The sequence below is a fragment of the Polypterus senegalus genome, chromosome 1, assembly GCF_016835505.1.
Source record: "Polypterus senegalus isolate Bchr_013 chromosome 1, ASM1683550v1, whole genome shotgun sequence".
Lineage (NCBI taxonomy): Eukaryota > Metazoa > Chordata > Cladistia > Polypteriformes > Polypteridae > Polypterus > Polypterus senegalus.
The window spans coordinates 143187830-143210846 of NC_053154.1; the positions used below are offsets into that span (position 1 = coordinate 143187830).

At 33.0% G+C, this 23017-nt stretch overlaps 1 protein-coding gene across 10 annotated transcripts in view; it reads right to left on the reverse strand.

Annotated features, from left to right (window-relative positions):
- mecom (MDS1 and EVI1 complex locus) overlaps window positions 1-23017 on the reverse strand; it is a 546819-nt gene that overhangs the window by 10586 nt on the left and 513216 nt on the right. For 4 of the 10 annotated variants that reach the window (XM_039759646.1, XM_039759637.1, XM_039759575.1 and 1 more), the window contains 10 exons: window positions 22416-22644; window positions 21396-21543; window positions 20733-20889; window positions 16865-18215; window positions 16499-16589; window positions 15488-15514; window positions 7259-7425; window positions 6577-6654; window positions 1580-1749; window positions 1111-1255 (listed from right to left, as the gene is read on the reverse strand). In XM_039759646.1, coding sequence (XP_039615580.1) covers window positions 1111-1255; window positions 1580-1749; window positions 6577-6654; window positions 7259-7425; window positions 15488-15514; window positions 16499-16589; window positions 16865-18215; window positions 20733-20889; window positions 21396-21543; window positions 22416-22644 — 2563 coding nt within the window. The remainder of the gene's footprint in view (window positions 1-1110; window positions 1256-1579; window positions 1750-6576; window positions 6655-7258; window positions 7426-15487; window positions 15515-16498; window positions 16590-16864; window positions 18216-20732; window positions 20890-21395; window positions 21544-22415; window positions 22645-23017) is intronic. The other 6 variants (XM_039759602.1, XM_039759594.1, XM_039759587.1 and 3 more) reach the window with 6 other exon arrangements.

Consider the following 23017-nt stretch of genomic DNA (forward strand, 5'->3'; position numbering starts at 1 on the left):
AATGTTATCTTAACAACTTTTCTAGTAACAGCAACTTCTTGACAGTTCATTTTAGACATGGTGTAATTTGTTTCCTAACACATAATGGACATAACAGGCCTGCATTCTTTCTCGTGAACTTCAGAATAATGTGTCTCAAATTAGCCTAATTGAGATTGTTATTAGCACAGTTCAGCACTTGAGGCAGACAAAATGAATACACTGAAAAGAGAAAATAAGAATCAAGTTTGAATGGGAGCTATGTACTCTAACAAGACTTATTAACATATATGGTATAAAATATATGTAACAGTAAAACTAAGATACATGAAAAGAAAAAAAAACACTAAAAAATTGCATTTCTTTTATTAAAAACTGAATTTGTATTTAATTCCAATAATCCCACAAATATTCTGGAAAACACTAATCAGTTTTATGAAGAAAGTAAATAATTTCCAAAATAATAATGTTTAATTTAGCTTCATAATGGCATTCTATCATCAGCCACTCACAAGGTACAGGGAGCAGACCATATCTGAAAGAATAAGAAAACACAAGTGCTCTGCTTTTGTAATGTGAAAGTATAAAAGACACTGAAAAATATTTACCAACTATAGGACAAAAAAGCAGAAAGAATATATCTTTTGCAGAATGTACCTCCCATTTATTTCTTGTCCTCTGTCATTTTCTTTGTGTGTTTGCACATGAACCTTTTATCTAGTGCTGATAAGAATGAAATAAAGAACAATGTACTGCATTTAAGTATAGAATCAGAAAAGTGAATGTATACAATGACATCTACTGGAAGGCAATGGAAATGCACAATATTTGCCTGTTTGCTAAACAGAAAATCACCAAGAGGTAACTCAAACTAAAATATAAATCTTAAGAAAATGAATTCTGAAGTTTTAATACTCTCATGTGTTAATATAATCAATTTGAAGGCAACATATTAAATCCTTACTGATAATATTAAGGTTCTTAAATGGTGAAAAAGGAACAAAACAATTGCAGCTTCAATGGGCATCTATATATCTTAGCGCTGAATGAGTAATACACAAATGCAAAAGTCTTCTTTTTTTCATTGAAAGGATAAAGTAAAAAAATCTAGTAAGAATGAAAAAGCCTCACCCTTCATCTGAATGCTCTGGTGATTGGTTATTCTGGCTAGCATTCCCAATAAAATTCCGGATTTCATTAAAGTAGGAGTCTTCCTTATCATCTAGTATTGCACTGCTGCTGTCCAGTTCTGACTGAGGTGAAGACATTGCAGTACCTTGTGAAACAGAAGGCCAGTTACATTTGGATTCTGTAAGAGTTAATCACAGAAGACAGAATGCTGACAAGCACTACTGTTTAGGCACTATTGTTTAGGCACAGCCTAAACAATAAACATGTTTTTCAAGATTGCTATCTGAAAAGCCTGTACCTAAGTAAAACAATTCTACAGCTAAGTGTTCACTACTTCAGGAACATTCTATTGCACCAACAACATGCATGTCACTTAATATTATGTATCATTTATGCTTCTTATATATGACATTATAGATATTGGAATATACACTATGTTTAAAACTAGGCATGCAGGAGAGCAATTTACCTGACAAATTTCCATTTTCATGTTTCTTCAAATGTCTGTCCAAGTTGGTCTGCTGACCAAAGCACCTATCACACAGGTGACATTTGAAAGGTTTTTCTTTGTTATGGATGTTACGAATGTGTCTTTGTAGATTGGAAGAGATACTGAATGAACGATCACAGTATTTGCACCTAGGAAAACAAAAACAATTGTTTTTTTCAATATGGGAATAAAATAATGTATTTAAACTAAGCAAAAATTAAGCCAGTATTGACTAATAAGTAGTACAGTATTGCAGTGATCATAATTCTTAGAAACTTTTCTTGCCTGTGTCCTGGTATTTTAAAGTTGTTGGGTGACTTTTGGCTGGTGTGCCTCCAATGTGCAGGATAACCAAAAAAGGCTAAATAGTATCATATTATATCATTATTAAATAGAGCCCTTTAACTTTAAAAGGTAGCTTGTTAGGAATCTATTTTCTTACAATAAACTAAAATCTTATTTTCACAGCCTAAAAATAAACAGTCAATAGGCTTAGGTGGAGACATTTTTTTTTATTATAATTGTTTACCTTCATTGCTAGAACTCTTATTAAGCAGACCAAGCACACATAATTGCTTAAATAAATTTACACACAGATGACAAATACTTCCAAATATATAACTAAACAAGACATCAGCTGGTTCAGTGAACAGCTTTGCCATTTCACGTATCCTGCATACTGGCTTCTGCACTTAGTTATTGTAGTGTGAAACTTCCATTTCACCCTGGGTTTTTCTATAAGTACTCTACTTTTCCAACCACGTCCTCAACATAAGCACATTTAGTAAAATGGTTATTCCAAACATGCTCAATATAGATGTGAGTGTGTTTGTGCACAACTGACTGTAGGCTTTTTGATGGACTCTTTCCTCCCTTGCTGTTAGGATATGGTCTGCCCACCACCGCACAAAACTGGAAAACGTGTTATTCAGAATGCTCTAAACAACTAAATTAAGACTGACATTAAGTTAGACAGAAAAAAATATGAAATGTTCTATGACGGAAAGCAGAATTGCCAAGTTTTGGTTACTACCAATTTTTTTACATTTGTTACACTGATTTTCTTTAAAGGTTACATCTTTTTCAGGTTAGGTCAGGTTGGGGAGCATGTACTGGTAGAGCACAATGCCACACCCACTACACGATGAAACAACTTGGGCTCCCAGTTGGTAATCTCCCAGGCAGATACGCAGTCCAGTCCCACTCCACGGAAATGACCAACTACCTGCCGCAGCCAGGTGTTATGCAGGTGTCCCCTTTGTCTGTTCTAGCCACTCAGGTCCTCAACAATGTGAATCCTGTGAGTCGGATCACCTTTGGGGAATCACGTCACATAGCCGTAGTGTGTAACTGGCGCTCCCTCATAATAAAAGTAATGTGCCTCATTCGGGACTCCATGAGCAATCGGACCAGTCAAACCAGCAGTTATCAAGGATTCTCTGAACAGACACAGTACCAAATGAGTCCAATCTTCTACTCAGGGCACTGGATAGCATCCATGTCTCACAACCATATAGTAAAACCAGAAGCATCAGGACACTAAAGACTTGGACCTTTGTCCTATTGCAAAGGTATCGGAAGTGCCACACACCCCTTTCCAGTAACCTCATGGCCCACTCATGCTTTTCCAATCCATCTACTAACTTCATAGGAAGAGTCACCAAAGACATGAATTTCGCTGCCGATTAAGTAAACCTCTCGACAACGTCGACACTTTCTCTGCAGACAGACACACTGCTGATCGCTGTGCCCAAGAGGTCATTAAAGATCTGGATTTTGTTTTTTACACAGAACACTCGCAAGCCCACACACTCAAGACTCCTCGCTCAGTCTCTTGAGAAGTCCAATCAGAACCTCCATTGACTTTGTGAAGATCATGTTATCATCGGCAAAGCCAAGATCAGTGAATCTCTCTTCACCAATTGATGCCCCACAGCCACTGGACCCCATTACCCTGACCAAAACCCAGTCCATGGAAGCATTAGACAGAGAAGGAGCAAGAATACACCCCCTGACAAACCCCAGAATCACACACACTCACTCAATGTACAGGCCAGTCATGATATCCAGCAACTTTGGGGGGATCCCATGAAATTTTTGAGTTTCTTTGCAACCTTTGTCGATTTTCATTAAGCGTTCGACTCAGTTGATTGAGCTGTCCTTTGGGTCATCCTGAGACTTCCTGGGATGTCCCCATCTTTTTCTCAGCCTTTTAATTCAGTTATGGCAGAAATATTTGAAAACATTACCTAAATCAAGGGTCTCAGAGAGCTGCAGTTTTTTTCTAAACCAAATGATTATTTAAAAGTAAATCCTTGCCAATAAAGGAACTTATTGTATAAATGTTAGTGTTTACATTCTGTAACACTAGGTTATTCTTATATTGTAGACTTTCATTATGAGACTATGATCCATTTAATCTGTGAAATAGATTAGTAATTTTCAGTCCTTCACTTTGTCCTATTCCATTTCCTTCTAAATATTTCACTTAAACTAAAACTTCATGATGCCCTTACATGGGTGTTAAAGAGACCATGTTAGATTGCGAATTGAAGGCTTTTTTTCCATTTGCATCTGATTGTTAATCAGCAGCTGGTTAAGCAAACAAGCAATTAATATCAACGAATGCAACTGTTTTAAAACCTAAAGCAGTTAGTAGTGTGAATATACTAAAACAAAGCACAAAAATATTATTTGTGGAACAATAACTAGTAATAAGAAGCTGATTTGAAACAAAACCCTGCAGGCACTGTGTTCCTTCAGCATCAAACTTAAACACTCCTGATCTAAATAATTCAACCGCAAGTATGGACACAGAGTTCAAGCAGACATCTAATTTAGATAATAAGTAATATGAAATACTTGTAGTTCATTGTTTACTTCAATCTCTAAACAGATTTAATGTATCTATGTAATAAAACTTAATAAGTGGAATATTAAAAGACAATTGATATTCTAAGATTGTAAAAGTAAAATGATATGTTGCACACCTATGTTCAGTTAATAGTCAGTTATGTTAGTCTTATACTATGTTGATGAAACAAAATATAGTATGCTAATACATATATACTAAGGATAATCTTATATATTTCCTAAGTTACATATATGCGGTGATGTTGGAAAGGGTCAGATTTTTGGTGGTTTCACTAGAGTTTACGAATGTGCTTTGCTTTTAAAAATAAATTTATCATTTTACAAAATACCTGTATAAATTGTATAAAGGAAAACAAAATATTTAAAGGAACAATTAAAAGATCATGGTGAGGCATGTAAATTGAGTAAATATTATTTTTTATTCATTGTGCCTTTAAAAATTAGTTCTGTATTATTTATTTATTGTGCCTTTAAAAGTTAGTTCTGTATTATCCCACTGTAGCTGTTCTTAATACTCATATTGATGTGATTAATGAGTATTTTAAGGTACAAACGATCTTTTTCATGTTCTGCCAGTGTAATAAAATTAAGCTCTTTGCATACAAAATAAGCATGCAAGAAATTTGTCCAAACTTTGCAAAACTGGAAAGAATGCCAAATTTCTTCATGCAAAATTATACAATGATTACATCTTTTCTTCTGCTAGAATTAGCTTGCTCGATTGCCTATCCCAGAGGAAATTTTGTTATCTTCCAAAAAAATTGCAATAAACAGAACAATTGTTTAATACTCTGCCAATGTGGGCAGTTTAGTCTATCACACTGGTACCAGAGGCATCAATTTTCTTACCCTGTGGTCATTGCAGGTCCCGTGGGCCTTAAATGCATTTCTCTTCAAGCCATTACTTAGACATAAAATAATTATTTCAACTGCTCTTGCTGGAAACTTGCCTGCAGTTCTCATCACTCTAATTTTTCATCTAACATCCTCTTCAAGACTTCAAAACAATTCTGACCCATTCTAAGCAATGGCCATTTTTCATCACCAGAATTATTTTTGAGAATAATAATTGTTTCAGGCTTTTTTAGTAAAAAAAACATACAATGTTGTTGAAAACACTGCTGTAGCAATGTAAAACACATCACATTAAAACATTGCTCCTAGCATCTAACCTAGTTATATCTTACTATTAACAACAAATAAGAAATATTTTGTTGTATACTAATAAATAGATATTTAGCATTTGATTTTCTTGTATACCATGATAAAGCTTAACAAAAAAATATACTCATAAAGTTGTGAAGAGTGGAAAAAAATCTGGAAACCAAAACCTGTCTATAATTTGATAGCTTGATAACAGGGCTACTTACTGAAAAAAAATCAGCATAAAATAACATTTCACACTTATCATATAGGAAGCAGCCCCAGGTGCAAGGCAAGAAAATGCCCTAGGCACAGCGTCTGTCTGTCTTGTAGCCTTCTTAAACTAACTTATGTGGCCCAGGTTTAAACTGTGAATAACCATCTTTGTGCATGTGGATAAACCAGAGTACTCTGAGGAAAATCCATGCAAACTTGGGGCAATGACATTTGGACAATGACTGGATGCAAAGTTCAAATCCAGGATATTGGTTCTGTGAAATAGCAGCATTAACCATTCTGCTATTATACTTTCATTAAAATGATTCCACAATATAATAACTCCTATTGTCATATGCACAATTATTGTTTAAACAGCTGACCCAGATAAAGCATGTCAACTTAGGCTAACATGAGGAATCTCTTTATCCATCATTAAGTTCTTAAGTTTAATTCTAAATAACAGTAAAATACAATGGTATAGATCTTAGTTGTAGCATATATAACTAAATAAAAAGTAAATTAATTATTATTTAAGCTATGTAAAATTAGATGGCAGTGGTAGATTTATCAAAATGTATATGCCAAACAGTGTAACAGAATGCAATATATAAAATTAAAAGAGAAAAGTTTCTTATAAGGGGTATTTAAATGGCATTTTCAGATTTTGTAGGTTAATGATACATGTCAGCTCAACACAGAAACAACAAAAAAACAGTTGCATGCTGTCTTGTCATAAATACCTGTAAGGCTGTTCACCAGTATGAGTACGCAGGTGACGAGTAAGGTTTGCAGATCGTGGAAAAATCTTCCCACAGTACCTTTGGAAAGAAATATTAACTCTTGATACATGAACTTTATTTATAAACACTTCATAGAATGTAAACTCAATAATCCACCAGCAACTTAAAGGGAAGTAAATACCTATACTTGATAAGTATCCCTGTTTATATATAAATAAACATTATTTTTCACTAATGAGGTTTGGCTTAACATGGAAATTTTTCCAATAACCACTATTTATTAAAATGCACACTTTTAAAGTAAAAAAAAAATCCTAGTTACTTTTGTTTGATTACAAATACACTGCATAAATTCTTTTGTTCATATAATATTCATCAAAAACCCTTCTTTTAACACTGAATAATTGCTATTTACAATGTTTTGTGAAGTGAAACATTATCATAGTATGAATTTACACACTGTGTATTAGCAATTACTCTTACTTAAAGGATTAAAAAGTATATCAATGGCAGCAGCATCTGAACATAAAGACCACATTGAAGAACATCAAAGCAAAGACTGTGCCCTAACAGTTTCTATTAATCTTCTAATCAGGGGCAATTTCAAAAGTAAACAGTGTGGTTCTTGGAAACTTAAGTGTGGAGACTCGTTGAAGACAACTGCAATTAACCCTGTAATCACCTGCAGGTATACCGTTCCTTTCCCTTTCTCAGGAGATTTTCCGGCATATTATTTGGAGGCGCCCTAAAGTCAAACATGGAAGGAACAGACCGTATGAGATCATTGGCTTCTGTCTTTAGTGAATTAAAACTGTCCAGCTTTTCTGCCATGTTTTCTATAGCTGACATCTGTGGAGAGAAGGAAATAACATCAGTTTCAATGCTGCAAATGCATTTACAATTTACATGATCATGTAAAAAATAGTAATTTTATTAGGCATCTAATTTTCACAGAGGTAGGGGATAATATATTCTTTTCAGGCCAATTGACAGTTCTTATAAAGCTTAATTTACAAATAAAGCTATTGATAATAAAGGTAATTATCCAAGATGTACAGGTTGTATATGAATTAGGTGTGTATTACATTATCTTAAATTATTGTTGTGATATGTTTAAGTGATTTTTGGATATTTTATACTGTGCAATATTCTGATTTTGTTATTATTATATTATGACTTTAATACTTACAAAAATTCAAAGTAGCAATGTTGCATGGCAATAATGGTTTAAATTCAAATCGATCAACTACCATTTTTCATTTTTATAAATGCAGTTTCAAGGCATTTTTGTCTGGATAGTTATTTCAAACACTTCTTTATAAATAACACCCTCCCCACATGCATGTAACATACAGTATAAAAATTTGCTGAGATGGTGAATTCATAAAATTTAGGAACAGTACAGCTTATTGTCACTTAATCAAGGTCAGAGAATGAGGATGTGGTATTTGTGAACCAGCATATGCTGTTCCCTTATTGTTCTATTTTTTCATTAATGAGATTAAAATATAGTAATACGAGCTCCATAGTCAGAAACTATTACAAATAGTTTACAAAACATTTGAACAAAAAAGAAGAGAAATAATTAATGTCTAGAAAAAAAATATTTCACATAGGTCATGTAATAGGAGTTAAAAAACATTTACAAAGAAAAATCTACCAATATGTTCAAAAACATGTTATAGCTTCGCAAAAAAACAAAAAAATGATCCATTACAGATTTCTGATATACTGAAAAAAAGGATTAGTGCTCTTGATTATTTGTGAATATCCAAATAACCTAGTTGTCGTAAGAAAAATGTCAATGTAAATGTTTTCTTTTCGGACATTTCATATATCAGTGTCATTTTTATATTCAGATTTCTGCAAATATTTTTGTATTTTCATACCAGCTTTGTATTATCCAGAGGTATGAGAATGCTCTTCTGTATTTCAGGCATCTCTGTTGGTTATTTACAAATTGCATTGCACAGGGAACTACTGTTTATTTGGTAAAAGTCTTTCATCAAATGTTGCAAAAATTCTCAAAGGAAAGTCGAGATGCATTTACTTGTCAAATGGTAAATGTGAAAACACTGCAAGGCACTAGAGTCCATGGGCTGAGAGGTATGATTCATAATCATTCATAGCCTGTAAAACATTCTCCACACAATGCAAGTGGACAGCGCATTTGTCAATATGAAAGATGTTGACATTACTGATCAAAGGCCAGACATTGATAATAATGACACAGCTGGGCTAGGAGAGCTTTCTCCCCACAGAGCAATGTTGATGTCAGTTTTTAGCTTTTCACAGTAATGTGAATTTGCATTATTTGATATGCCCATTGGAATGTTTTTTTATCATACTGTCACAATATTACACATTTGATATGTTAACTTATATATACAGTACATACACCATTACATACACTAAAATATACAAAATGTATACTGTGTATCTGTACTTTTACCTTTGCTTCTAACTGAAAAATATCTACATTACCCAAAAAGGTTACTGATAAATAATTACTCTTTGACAAAGCTCTTTTTATAGGCATTCACTTTATTTCTATTACAGATATAAGCAGTACACAGGTTTGCTTCTAATGACATAAAAATTATAATGAAACATATTTTTATGTCATAAAAGGCACCTACATGAATAAGACAAATATACTGCCTTATGTTAATGATTATACATGCATATAAAGATTTTACTTGGAATATTTTACAACCAGGTTAGCTGAGTTTAAAAATGACTAATTTCTCAAACAAATACTCAACTACTCTATGTAACAAAATATAATTTTGTTTAAAAGTATCTGTATAAACCTGCAATGTTACTACTTCTCTATACCATTATGTGATTGTATTTATTGGACTGTGACATTTTGGCTTCATTATGCTGCATTGTCTTGCTGATAATATGGTACAGTATAAAAACATGATTTTGAGGCACAGATTATTTTGAACATTATTTTTTCATATTCACAACTAATTTTTTTGTGCATAGCCAAGACTCAAAGTACATATTTCCCCAGCATTAAGCACCAACTAACACATTTAAAATCATGCTTTAGTATTAATTTTAATGACAACATTATAGTATGAACATTAAACAAGCTAGGATACAGCCTTGCCCACCGAAACAAGCTCTTATTCGTCCAGTTATATAGTTGTGTAACATTTTAAAGGTTTTGTGTACTTGAATTTTTACCCCAGATGGACTAAATGATAGTTTAAATCAAAGCATGCTGATATGTGGGCTGACAATACCAAATAACCTCTATGTTGTAAACTCTCCCAGCATTATATCAGGGTCACACAGTATATCACTATTAGTAAGCTATCTGCACTTACAACTCATATCTTGAAAAAACAGTTGCCTTTAATTTTTTTAGAGACTATCTATAGCCCTCTTGTAATCATCTCTGTAAAAATGACAGTATTTTATACTGCAGGGTAGTTAACGATATGCATTTCTAACTATTGTTGATCTTATCTGAGACCAGATGTCTGAAAAAGGAAACAATTTCACCCCCTCCTAGTCCCTCTGAGACTATTAACCTGGTACTGACGTAAAGAAGCATTTAGCAGCAATTCCAAGTTGAATTAAAAAAGGGAGAAATGTGGGCAAAGCCTACATTAAATAGTTCATTTCAATCAATTCTTTTGAGTATGACATAACATTTTCGGTCATCTTAGTATTTCTCGCAGAATATCATTAAACAGTAAATCTATATCATATAAATCTACATTTTTCTAAAAAGTATTTATAATCTTGGACACCTCAATGTTAAAGTATCTTACAGATAAAAAATAATAGCTTACAAGCAATTTGCTTTATATGCATGATTAACTTATTTTTGAATAAATCCTCTGGTATATGAACTCAAGTATTTCTTATGAAAATATTCATATGTAAAGCAAATATTTTCACATATCAATAATTAATTGTAATATACATATTTATTGCTCTTAATGACTTTAATCAAGCCTTAACTTTTAAGCTAGTTACTTTTTCTGCATACAAAATATTAGTGATATTAGTAAATTACTTAAGTGCTGATTTTATATTTGCTCTACAAGTAATGTATTTATATTCTTTTTCTAATTGTAGGATAATATTATGAACCAAAAGAGAAAAGAAATATCCATATATTGTTTATACCTGATTTTGTTATTACATATAGTAATTTACAATATGCAATTTTGGGAGCACTAGAACCAAGGCATATAGACACAAGGCCCGAGATCAAATCTCATTTCTCTACAGCTGCAAGATACCAACAAAAAATGAAAAAAAAAAAAAAAACATTAAATGATGCAAGCTACTCCCACCAAACAGTAAATCTGATCTAAAACTAGTTAACTAATCACCCTTAAAAGTACATACTACACAATAAAAAGGATAAAGAATGAAATGTTATTTTTAAATTATGAGGATGGTAACATAACACATTTGTGCTTTCTCATCACCTCAAATAATTTGAATATGGCATCTATAAAGAAGACATTTGCAGTTTTAAAATGTCAGTTGCTTTGAAGATTTTGTAAGATGCACTAGCTGAAAGTTTAACAATGCAAGAGAAATCAGAGGAATGAAGCTTTGCACAGGTCAAATAGGCTGAGTTTTCTTTCCAGAGTAAATTGTCAAAAAAAGTTAAATCTGTGAAATTAATTGTAAAATGATTACTAAAATACCCCACAAAGTTTAATTTTTAAAACTGCTTTAGTAAAAACTCCAAAATGTAGGTGTTACATCTGTAATATATATGAGACAGCAAATTTTTTATCTTCAAACAGAAAAATACCACAGTTGTAAGATTATTACTGTATGCATCCATGATCATTTTTATATCTTTTAAAAATCTGTTAAAATGTGCAGCTCTAAAAGTCACTTATGGCAGAAATCAATCAAGAACATTTACTGTCATTTAACAGACTGCATGTATCAGAAAAGCAACCAATAGATGCTTCAGATTTGCTGCTCTCTGTTCAACTTGTGATTTAATAGTTTACTATAATAGTATATAGTAAAATACATTAAGTAAACTCACTTGCAAACCGCTGAGCTCATAAACAGTAAGCGGACCTTGTATTGTGGCAAGCTAACTCTATTATTTTTTTTCCAGATTAATCAAAAGTATTCAGCTTCAGAGAGGTGCTGTCAGGTCCCTCCTATCCTCTCTTTCTTTCTAACTCTTGAAACTCTTCAGACTCTTGCCTTAACTGTATGGTATCATTTGAGAAACACCTTTAAGCAAATGTTACTGTCTCTCTTTATAATGTAGTCCCTTTTCTATAACCCCTTTTTTATACTGTACAATGCAATTAACATCTTTCAGATTTTTAATAAAGACAAATTTTGTTTGTGAAGTTTGCAGCGCGTACAACAAAAAAACGCTGTCCTGGAATAAATGTGCATGATGTAAAATGGGGACCTACCTGTATATGAAAGGCTAAGGTCCAGAAATTGGTAAAAGCCTTTGGGCTTGTTTTCATCAGGTGTTAATGAGTAAATCACTCTTCATGTGAATATGTCACATTCTAGCCTATTCCACCTTTCCATATCTTACAAGAACAGACTAATCAGAACTTAAATTAATTCAGTGCAGAGATTATCAGAAGAGAAATGTTAAATAACTAGAGTGAGATAAAAGATAATTTTCCAAAAAAGGACAAACAGTGCAATTAAAAGAAACTTAGTCTCTCTAGTAAACAAATATATATATAACATATTTTTATAATATAATATATATTATATAATTATAGGCACAGTGGGTAGCACTGCTGCCTCGCAGTAAGGAGACCCGGGCTCGCTTCTTGGGTCCTCCCTGCGTGGAGTCTGCATGTTCTCCCTATGTCTGCGTGGGTTTCCTCTGGGTACTCCAGTTTCCTCCCACAGTCCAAAGACATGCTGGTTAGGTGCATTGGCGATTCTAAATTGTCCCTAGTGTGTGCTTGGTGTAAGGGTGTGTGTGTATACGTGCCCTGCGGTGGGCTGGCACCCTGCCCGGGGTTTGTTTCCTGCCTTGCACCCTGTGTTGGCTGGAAGGACCCTGTAGTTAGGATATAGTAGATATAGTAGGTTGGATAATGGATATATAATTATATAACATATATATATATATATATATATATATATATATATATATATATATATATATATATATATATATATATATATATATATATATTATAAAATAATATATACATATTTCACTTAAAACACGGTTGACTTCAATGAGGCAATGAAACCCGTGAATCAATATTTGTAGATATTGCCTGAAATGCATGCAGTTGCTGCAAATTCATGAAGTTCAACCAAGGTGATATTTGCTGGGATTAATGATAATTGTCTTAGAGTATTGCAAAGAGATCTCATTACCAATTTACAGGAAGACACCCATGTCAACCACTGAAATTTTATTTAATGGTAATGTGCAGATACACATTATGCAACTAGAATATGGTTTTATGATTTAGGCACTTAAGATAATGATAGAACTGAAATGATGTATACTTGTTACTTTCTATTATCCCCCCTTAGTCAAATGCACTTAATTCAATCCAGAGTTGCAAAGACTATTCTAGCAACATTAGCTAGAATGTAGAGATGAGTTCTGGACAAAGATCTCCTCATTGCAAAGCACACACCAACACTCACATTTAGGAGCTAGCTTGTTTCTAATCATTTTAATCTCTAGGTGTTTGGGATGTGGAATACTCTGAGAAAAGATTAATTTGTAAACTTTAGAAAGCTGACCATGCCAGAATTTAATTAAAAAAATCGGGTGTAAGCGTCAGTAGGTTTTGTGCCTTAGGAACCAAGTTACCCAATCTATTCTATACCATTTCAGTAATTATTTATGATCATAAAACAGGTTATTATGATTAATTTCAGAACTACAGTATTTGTGGGTTCCCTTAGAGTGCCTCTTTCTCCTGCACGATTTTGCTCAAAAAATAATCAGCACATGGTCATCTCAGAACAGGCTTAAGTTTCGAGTTTGATATTTTTCCGTCCAGCCATTTTAGCTCTAGGCCTTCCTCAAGAAACTGTGACACACAGACACACACATACAGACAGACACACACACATCATCGAGATATCAATGTTTTTGGTATCAAGGGACCCTAAAATGTTGAGATCCATCAAAAACTGGAGATTGAAATTGTTGAAGAATTTAAAGCTTTGGCTCCTCCCCCATAGATGACAGATTATGGTGGGGAAATGCACAAACCAAAAATTCCCAAAAATGAAAGTTTGAATTACTGAAGATGTGTATTACTTCCATAGATTTAGCTTATGCAGAACTATAATAAAAAAATTTAGTCTGATCAAATTTAATTATTGTTTTTAATATATTTTATACCAGTATAACTATTTTTAAAAAAGATATAATGTACATTTGAGCCAATCAACAACTATGGGATATTTGCTGTGTAATGAGAAATAATGCCCAAAACGATATAAATACAGATCTATGAAAAGGCATATTTAACAGCCTAGGAAAAGTGATGTATGCACTCAAGAATCATGTAAAGCAAATGTAAAAATGGTATTGTAAAATTCAAACAAGAAAGCTTGTAAAGTGTATATTTAGGCTCAAAACAATACATTATTCACACTTAGGTTATTTGGCACAGCATTATTTTGTCCAAATTTCAGCTGGATCTGGTTCGATTGTCCCTGTTATCCTGTTATGAATATGATAAAGCAGTGGATCAAACATTCAGTCATGATGGATCCTTGTTTATGCTGGTTTTTACTCTAACTAGTTTCTCAATCAATGCAATATTCATACTTTATAAACTGATCTCTTTGTTTATTAAACTGTCCAATATTGTATATTTTGCCAAAAATGTAAATGCTTTAGTTTACCTTACCATTTTCTTTTTAATTCACCCTTTTCTATAGAGTTTGGCCCCTTAATAATATCTAAAGGCTCACAATGCTAAGCCGAAGGCAAGCAATTTCTTCAGTGCCATATTCGCTTAACTGCTCTTTTGTAAGAAACATTTCTTAATAAATAGACCACTGAAGATGGCATTTAAGTAATTGCTCTTATTTTGCCTTCAATGTTGTTTGCACCTGTGTCTGCACTGTTGCTAATCACCAGCTTATGGATACAATTAGGTCAGCAAATTCTACAAAAAGGAGTAAATTAAAAAGAAAAGAGCAAAAGAAAAATTCATATTGTAGGCTAAACAATGAGATCAATTAAAAGTAAGAATGATGCATTGACTGTAAAACTGACTGAAACAAAAGCTTGCAACTATGGGGGTCCGCCAGGACTGAGTTTGAAAACAATGGTGATAATGTTCTGTAGGTAAATAAAAACATCTTCATCTGAATTAGGAAATAAAATGAAACATAAAACCAAAACAAGAATATCTAGAAATAAAATACAATAATCCACAAATAATTCTCACCCTGTTTTCAATATTTCTTCTTAATATATACATACAAGTAAGACACTTTATAAAGCTATCTAATAATTACTCTACAAGAGCATCTGATTGCTTCCCAAAAGATGTTTATTATCAACACTTTGTTTTAATGCATACACAAAAACATGTTTAGGGAAAGAAAGCAGTATCTGTACTATAAAGCAGTGAATAAGACTGCAGTCTTTCAGCTAAAGTGTTTAATCATTTAGATCGGCTTCAGAAACTTGTAAGAAGTATCTAGAAAACTGAAATTTTAATGGAAATTCACCTAAATAGACACTTTCTGCATACAAGACACTAATACTGTAGATGCTCTAAGTTAACATTTCTGTTTCAGGCAATGGGAGTAATCTGATAGGTATCTGGAACTGCACATACATAAGGCATGTCCTCTGACACAGATCTACCAAATATATATAAAAGTGAGTTCTCAGATAAGCTTGAAAAATCGGTGTGATTAATAGAAAACTTACCCATGCTCTTTGATCAGGCAATCGAAACTGGGAGCAGGATTAAAAGAAAAATGTCAGTCAATACTGGTAAGTGTTTATAACTGAGATCATCAGCAAAACAAGTAGCACAAGTTTAATGTGCTGTATTTATAAAATGTGTCATTTAAATTTGCAATCTATGTGATATATTAGCGAATGTACATGTTGTGAGTAGGTGTGTTTTTAGACTCTAGTATATAATACATTATAGTTCTAAAACTTCAAAATAAAAAAGCAAACATCCTGTAGAAAGAAACAGGAACAGAATCTGGATTATAAATAGGATACATTAAAATATTTAAAACGATTCCTTCTGTACCTTAGCTAAGAGGCCTAACTGATGTATGAAAATATTTATGCTTCTTTAAGAAAATAATGTACCAATATTGAAATAAACATTACATAATTTTGAAATTGATTATTTCAATTTTAATATTTTGTAACCCTTCAGTTTTTAGCTTATTTTTTCAAGTACAGGAATTCTCGCAGAAAACTATGCAAGACTCAAGACCAGACCTTAGTGAGACACAACACCACTGCAGAGCACACTTACAGTACTTATTGTGAGCCAATTTAGCATTGCCAATCCTCATAACTAACATGGAGAGAATATCCAACCTCTATAAAGATACATCAAATAGAAATCAAAATCTTGGTCCAAATATTGCTTGATGGTAATTCTACACCTTGTGCAAATGCGCTACCCTATATTATTAATGATAATTTTTGGATGTTAATGTTTTATATAATGTTTTATTATTAAAATATTATGTAAAAATACTGATATATCTACATATAAAAAGTAAAATACAGTTAGATTTTTCTGATACAGTATATATTTATCCTATAACAAAAATATACCCTGCATGAAAAACTGTTTATGTAAGCCTATTGACTGTGTAAATCATACTTTAATATTCAATCATTTTGCTAAGCCAAGCTTCCAAAACCATACTAATTAAATAGATTAAATGTAAAATTTTGTCAACATACCTGAGGATGAAAGAGGAATCCTGGAGGAGGCCTCATGTATTTTTCCTTCAGGGCCTCGAAAGGATCGTTCAACTTCCTTTTCTCAACCCTGCTAATATAGGAACACTCTAAGCTTTTTTATAACAGAAAGCTCATTATTACATATGATTTAAATGTAATAATGTAAATAGTTTGCTCATCTAAAATTTACACATTATAGCTACATAAATATAATTTATACAATGACAATGAATTTTAAAATTATTAAAATTATGATGAAAATGCTAATAATATTAATACATGGAATCTCTACATTACTTGTACAAAAAATGAATCAGAAATTATAATTAAATGAAGCATAACATTTTAATATTAGATTCACATTACCTATAAATTGGATCCATGAAGAAGGGTGTCGGCCGTGCATGTTGCAGGGAAGTATCAGTTGCCTTATGCTGCTCAGTATCGGTTGCCTTTTCATCACCAAAAACATGATTTTTCCTGGGTTCCTCTGACTTTGCAGTGCTAGCTCTACTCCTGCTCCCCATACTCAGATCCAATGGTTGGTCCTGGTTTGTTAAAGGAACTACTGATTTGGAGGTCGCAAACGGGACTGCTTTTTCCTCCTTCCGTTTTATAGTCAGGTCAAATGGTGATTCAGAGTTCCTGCTCTGAACTTTTTTTGAATCGGAATTTGGAGAATGTGGTTCCATTTTTACAGGTAAGTTTCTTAAGTCTCTGTCGGGGAATGGATACATTGGTTGTGAGAATGCTGGAAAGAATGGTAGAGGAAACATTGATGGGTAGGGCATTGTTCCTACTTTTTTATCCTGTAGTCCTACAAGTCCAGTTGACCCAAAGTACTTTTCTGCAATAGAAGCAATGGCTTTGATTGAGTCATTGACAGCACCTGAAACAGCAGTTTGTTCATCAACTGAAGGGGGAAACACTGAATGATTAGAGAAATCATTTTTATTATTGCTCATGGATGTGGGGTTTTGCAAGCTCTTCACTGTCCCATCTAGGACTTTGCTGTTCTCCTTGTTCTTTTCTTTGTCACTATCCAAGTCACTCTCCAGATCTGAGCCTGATGTTGTCTCAAGGTCACTGCCACTAGGAGTGCTGACGTCATCAAGGTCACTACTCTCTGACTGATCGCTCATTTTTCCATGAGACCTGTCCTTTGAGCAATTCTCAGTCTGATGCTCCTCAATTCTCCCATCACTAAGAGTTTTCTGCTTACTGAGTGCTTTTAAAATGTCAGGTGCTCCAGGCAAAACTTGAGGATGTGCTAGAAGAGGACTCTTGCTGTGTTCTGCAACTGGTGCCACTTTAACGGGAGAACTAGCAGGTATTAATGGTGGCCGATGATAGAGACCTGATGAAAACAAGCCAGGGAAGCTAAAAGGAAAACCGGGGGCTGCTGGGAAAGTCAGACCACCATGATGCCTATTTGTTCCAAAATAGTCAGCTAGGCCTGGGCTGTTATGGTTGATATTAACCATGTGGCCTTTGTCTAGAGCTGGTGTACCAGAAAGAGAAATACCTTGTCCAAACAGTCCTCCTGCAGTGAAATGATTTTTGCCCTCACAGAATCTTCTGTGTTTGTTTAAGGAAGACGTTGTGCTGAACATCTGTCCACAGTCCTTGCATTTAATCTGCGTTCTACAATCAGCATGCATTCTTTTATGCCGACAAAGGTTTGAGAACTGAGTATAGGATTTATGGCAAACTTCACCTGTTCAATGTCATATATATAGAATAAAGGAATAAATAATAAAAAATAAATAAACAAACAAAATATGACAATGTAAATCATTTTGTTCTCTCTAAGTTTTTAAAGCATTTTTAAAGCACAGTTATAGAAATAACTTTAGAGCAGCATGCATACCATCAAAACTGCATTTATCTATAAATAGGTTAATGTTGAAACACTTTCTTATCTAGTCCTGTTGGGTAATATTTAGTATTAGTCAGTGGCTAAGTGATTTTTGTAAAACCATATAGAAAATGATAAATGTTCTGTTTACTACACATTTAATCAACAAAAATCTAATTGTTTTCTTCATAGAGATCTCAGTCGCCAAAATGTCATGTGAACAAGTTCCTTGGGAAAGTGTCCATACCTTGTTACATTGTTATTGGATTCTAGTTCTTTTACTGCTGCTCATCATTCTCACATCAAAGGTACAAAACAGTAAGCATTGTGTATTCAGCAACATTTTCAAGATTTGAGAAAGACTGACACACTTTACAATGGCTCTATTTTAAGCCTGAGAAGGAAACTGAATTGAATGTATCCTATCCTGCAGTGCTGGTTCCCATGGATTACAATCACGTCCTCCATTTCCCCTTACACTAATACTATTGCTAACCTTCCTGGTCTTGAAGATGTGTGGCCTTGACAGAGATGACAACTTTTTGTCATGTCTTAACCCTTTTCATATGGGTTTATTTACACAGTCACCTTGTGTAAAACAGGTTTCAAAGCTTAAAATACATGTTCTGTTTTGGGGTTTTTTTGCAAATAGTTATATATATCATGGATTCTTATGTGCTTTCTAAGTTGTAATACATTGCAATCCTGCATTTTTAAGGTGTTTACCTATAACAATCAAAATGTCAATGTAAGTTAATATTTAAATGTGAAACTATTGAAAAGGGAAATTCTGTACGCTTACAATCTAGAATCGCAGTCTTAGCTCAACTAATTAGTCCCAAAGTAAGTTCTGCTTCTCGTACCTATATTCCAAATGTCCAACAATTTAATTTGTAAATGCAGACAAACTAAAATGCTGACAAGGTGCATGTTAAACAAATGCAGTCTGCATATTCACGTATGGCATACATCTGTCTGTTTTATGTAACATAGCATTACCACCACCTGACAATTTTCCTTAACTTTAGAATAAACCCACTTAAAATCTTCCCACCCTGCACACCCACCATTAGGCTGTCTGAACATAAGTGCATTCTGTACTGCAAATTTCTCAAAATACAGTAATTAGGTGGTAGTTTAGGTTGCATATTTTCTGCTGATTACCACAAATTAAGTACTTTTTGAATATGGCCAAGCCATTACTGCATGTGGTTTCTATTTGCTAGGGGTTGGGATTATGAATACAACCAAGTAATTACTTTTGTGTTGGTGAGCTTTTGAATTAAACCAGGGTGGTACATTATAATGGAAGACAGTTACTGTGAAAAAGCCAAGCAAGGCACTACTGTGTGTGTGTGGCCTTGTTAGGGAAAAATACCTCTCAGGCTCAGGTGATAAAATGAAGAATGCTGATATTTAGACATGGTATCAGTGTTCCCTTGATATCTTGTTTGATTAATGGGTTTATTATAAATAATTGCTCCCTTACTTTTAGTTCAACCCATGGTATATTTAAAGAAAGCATTGCTTTAAGGCACACACCTTTTTTCTCTCAAATGAGATACACAATCAGTTCCAAAAGTTCTAAAACGGCACTCTAATATTCTGTATTTGGGACTGCTAAATTTAACAGATCCAAAACATTATAGTACATAACATGGATTTATACAACAATGAAAAAGTAAACACTTCCTTTGGGATTATCACATCAGAAAGCAAATTAAATTAATCAGGTTCACTTATTAATTATTTGTCATATTATTATATTATCACATCAGATTGATTCATTTTTGTTAATCATTTTTTAGGCATGTTTACATTCAAGAAATGGGCAGCTACATGTAGGTTCATTACAGATGATTTAAATTATTTTTTGTTTGTAAAAATTTCCCTCCATCCATCCATTATCCAACCCGCTATATTCTAACTACAGGGTCACGGGGGTCTGCTGGAGCCAGTCCCAGCCAAAACAGGGCGCAAGGCAGGGCACCAGCCCACCACATTGTAAAAATTATTTCACCCTTAATTATGTTTTCAAGCGGTATCCTAATTACTTATATCAAATAATTATACATTTTCATAATGTATGATTATAATATTGCAACAGAATGACTATAATGATAATTAAGTCTGCTTTAAATATGATGCCTATCTTTATAAAGTGTAAAACTGTAAAATAAGGAAGTATTACTTTAAATCAATTCACACACAAAAAATTACACGTTATTCAACCAGTAGGGCAATTAAGTCAGTTTACAATGAGTCTTTTATCTTCACATGAAATCATTGCTGTAGTCTTCCATCATTTATGAGCACTACACACAATGACAATCTGATTTGTTTTATTAAAAGACTAAGAAAAGTAAGAAGACTTACATATGAAGGGTTTGACACTACTGTGTATATGTTTGTGTTGCTTTAGTCCAGAAGAGGTGGCAAAGGTCTTTCCACAGTCTGGACAAGCATGAGCACGAGCACCCACATGCTGGGAGCGTATGTGTCTCTGAAGGTTACTGGGGTCCGTAAACACCTGCTGAGAAATAAGGAACCAAATAAAGAAAACTGACGCTCAATAGCTTCAGCTCTTTTGCTAACTGAAAAAAAATAATATTTAAATCAAACTTCAAATTTATGTAAACACAATTCTAATCATGAGACAATTTTTAAGCAATAACACTTGACAAAAGATACTACTACTAAGACATCTACTAGCGCTGCACTTTATCTACGTAGCAAAAAAGTCACAAAACAGTTTCAAATAAACACTTGAATATGTTTATACATTTTTGCAACAGTCTGTGATTATTGTATACATACAACATACGGACAACATCTTTTGAATGACATCAGTAATGGTTAACGTATATTAACAGTTTTACTCTATTTAACTATTTTTATAATATTATTAATATTACACAGAAGACATAGGAAAATGACTAACAAAACCCATATAAATATTATCACATACTGTATATTTTATCAGTCAACAGAATACGTAAAACTAGAAAAAAAGCAGTTCAGCTAAAGTCTTCACTGTACCTTTGAACAGTTTTCACATTCATAATGTTTCCCACTATCATGTGACATTTGATGACGTATTAAGTTTGATTTCCAATTAAATGCTTTGGGACATTGGTCACACTTGTATTCACGTTCCTCTGAATGAGTCAAAATGTGCCTTTCCAAGCTGTGTGAAACAAACACATTCTCATTATTATATACTTTTTTATATATTTGTACTTTAATTCTCCACTTACATAGAAAGTATCATTGAAAATATGTTCTGCCTTATCATAGAAAGTCTGATAGTACAGAAAATGAAACATTACTAACAATAAAGATTAAATGAAAAGTAAAATTTTGAAAAGTAGACACATATTTTAAACACAGTTGAACAATATGTCTACAGTAAATAGAGTTACAATGATTTGTATACCATTTTTGTAATTAACAGTCAACTTGTAACAACTAACAGAAAATGTTCATATACAAAACAGTTTTTCCAAATTCATACACTTTATCAGTCCAATGAATTCCTTTCTTTAATGTCGCCTTAAGCTGAAAACCTAATTTCATTATCTACATCTTATTTGCAAACATTTCACTCCTGTTTGATTGAAACATTTCCTCATGTTAATTAATTTTATTTCATTTCATTAAAAGTTTAAACTTGTTATTTATGTCTGTACTTGCATGTATTTTTGGATAAAAAAGCAAGAAGAACTAAAGAGGTAGCATAAAAGAGAAGTAACCCATACAAAATTTAAACAATTAAAACTCAAAAGCAATTACTCTAAATAAAGTGAGTGATAAAAAACAAATCTAGGTCTCTGACTCCTTCTTATTGAACGTTTCTTCATTAAGGCCGTTAGTCTTAGTTTTAATAAGGTACCACAAAGACTTCTAAAATGTACCATTGCATTCAGAAGCCTACCAATAAAGATCAACATTTAGATTTAGAATAAAGACTGAATCCCAACAAACTTGTCCTGTCTATTTGAACACATAACAGTTGTCTACAATAAATCAATCTACTCATTTAAAAAATTATTTGCCCACCTCTGAGGATCTGGAAATACTTGGTCGCATTCCTTGCACTCTTGGTGATCATTCAAGTCATGGCATTCAACTATGTCATTTTCACTGTCTCTCAGTTTTCTCTGCATATCCTTGTCCACAATGGAGAAAGCAGAATGTGGCATGTTACAATGGTATTTCTGGTGATCTTGCAACTCAGTTTTAGATTCACAAAGCTGGTCACATTCCTCACAACGATACTGACGCTCCTCTGCAGATAAAATTGGAATAATCTTTCAGACGAGTGAATGGAAAAAAATTACACAGACACACTACGTCGTGAAATTAGGTAATAAAAAAATAATAGTTTGAATTTGTGTTTTACATGTGGATATGACATACATGTATTTCAGGTGAGTGTATGCAAAATTTAAAAATGTGTATGTCAAATGGCATGTTTGAGACAAACACACACATACATACATACATACACACACACATATATATATATATACTGTATATATATACTGTATATATATATATATATATATATATATATATATATATATATATATATATATATATATATATATATTGCTAAAGTAATATATGTTTCGGGGGGCTGTTTTCAATGGAGGTGTCCA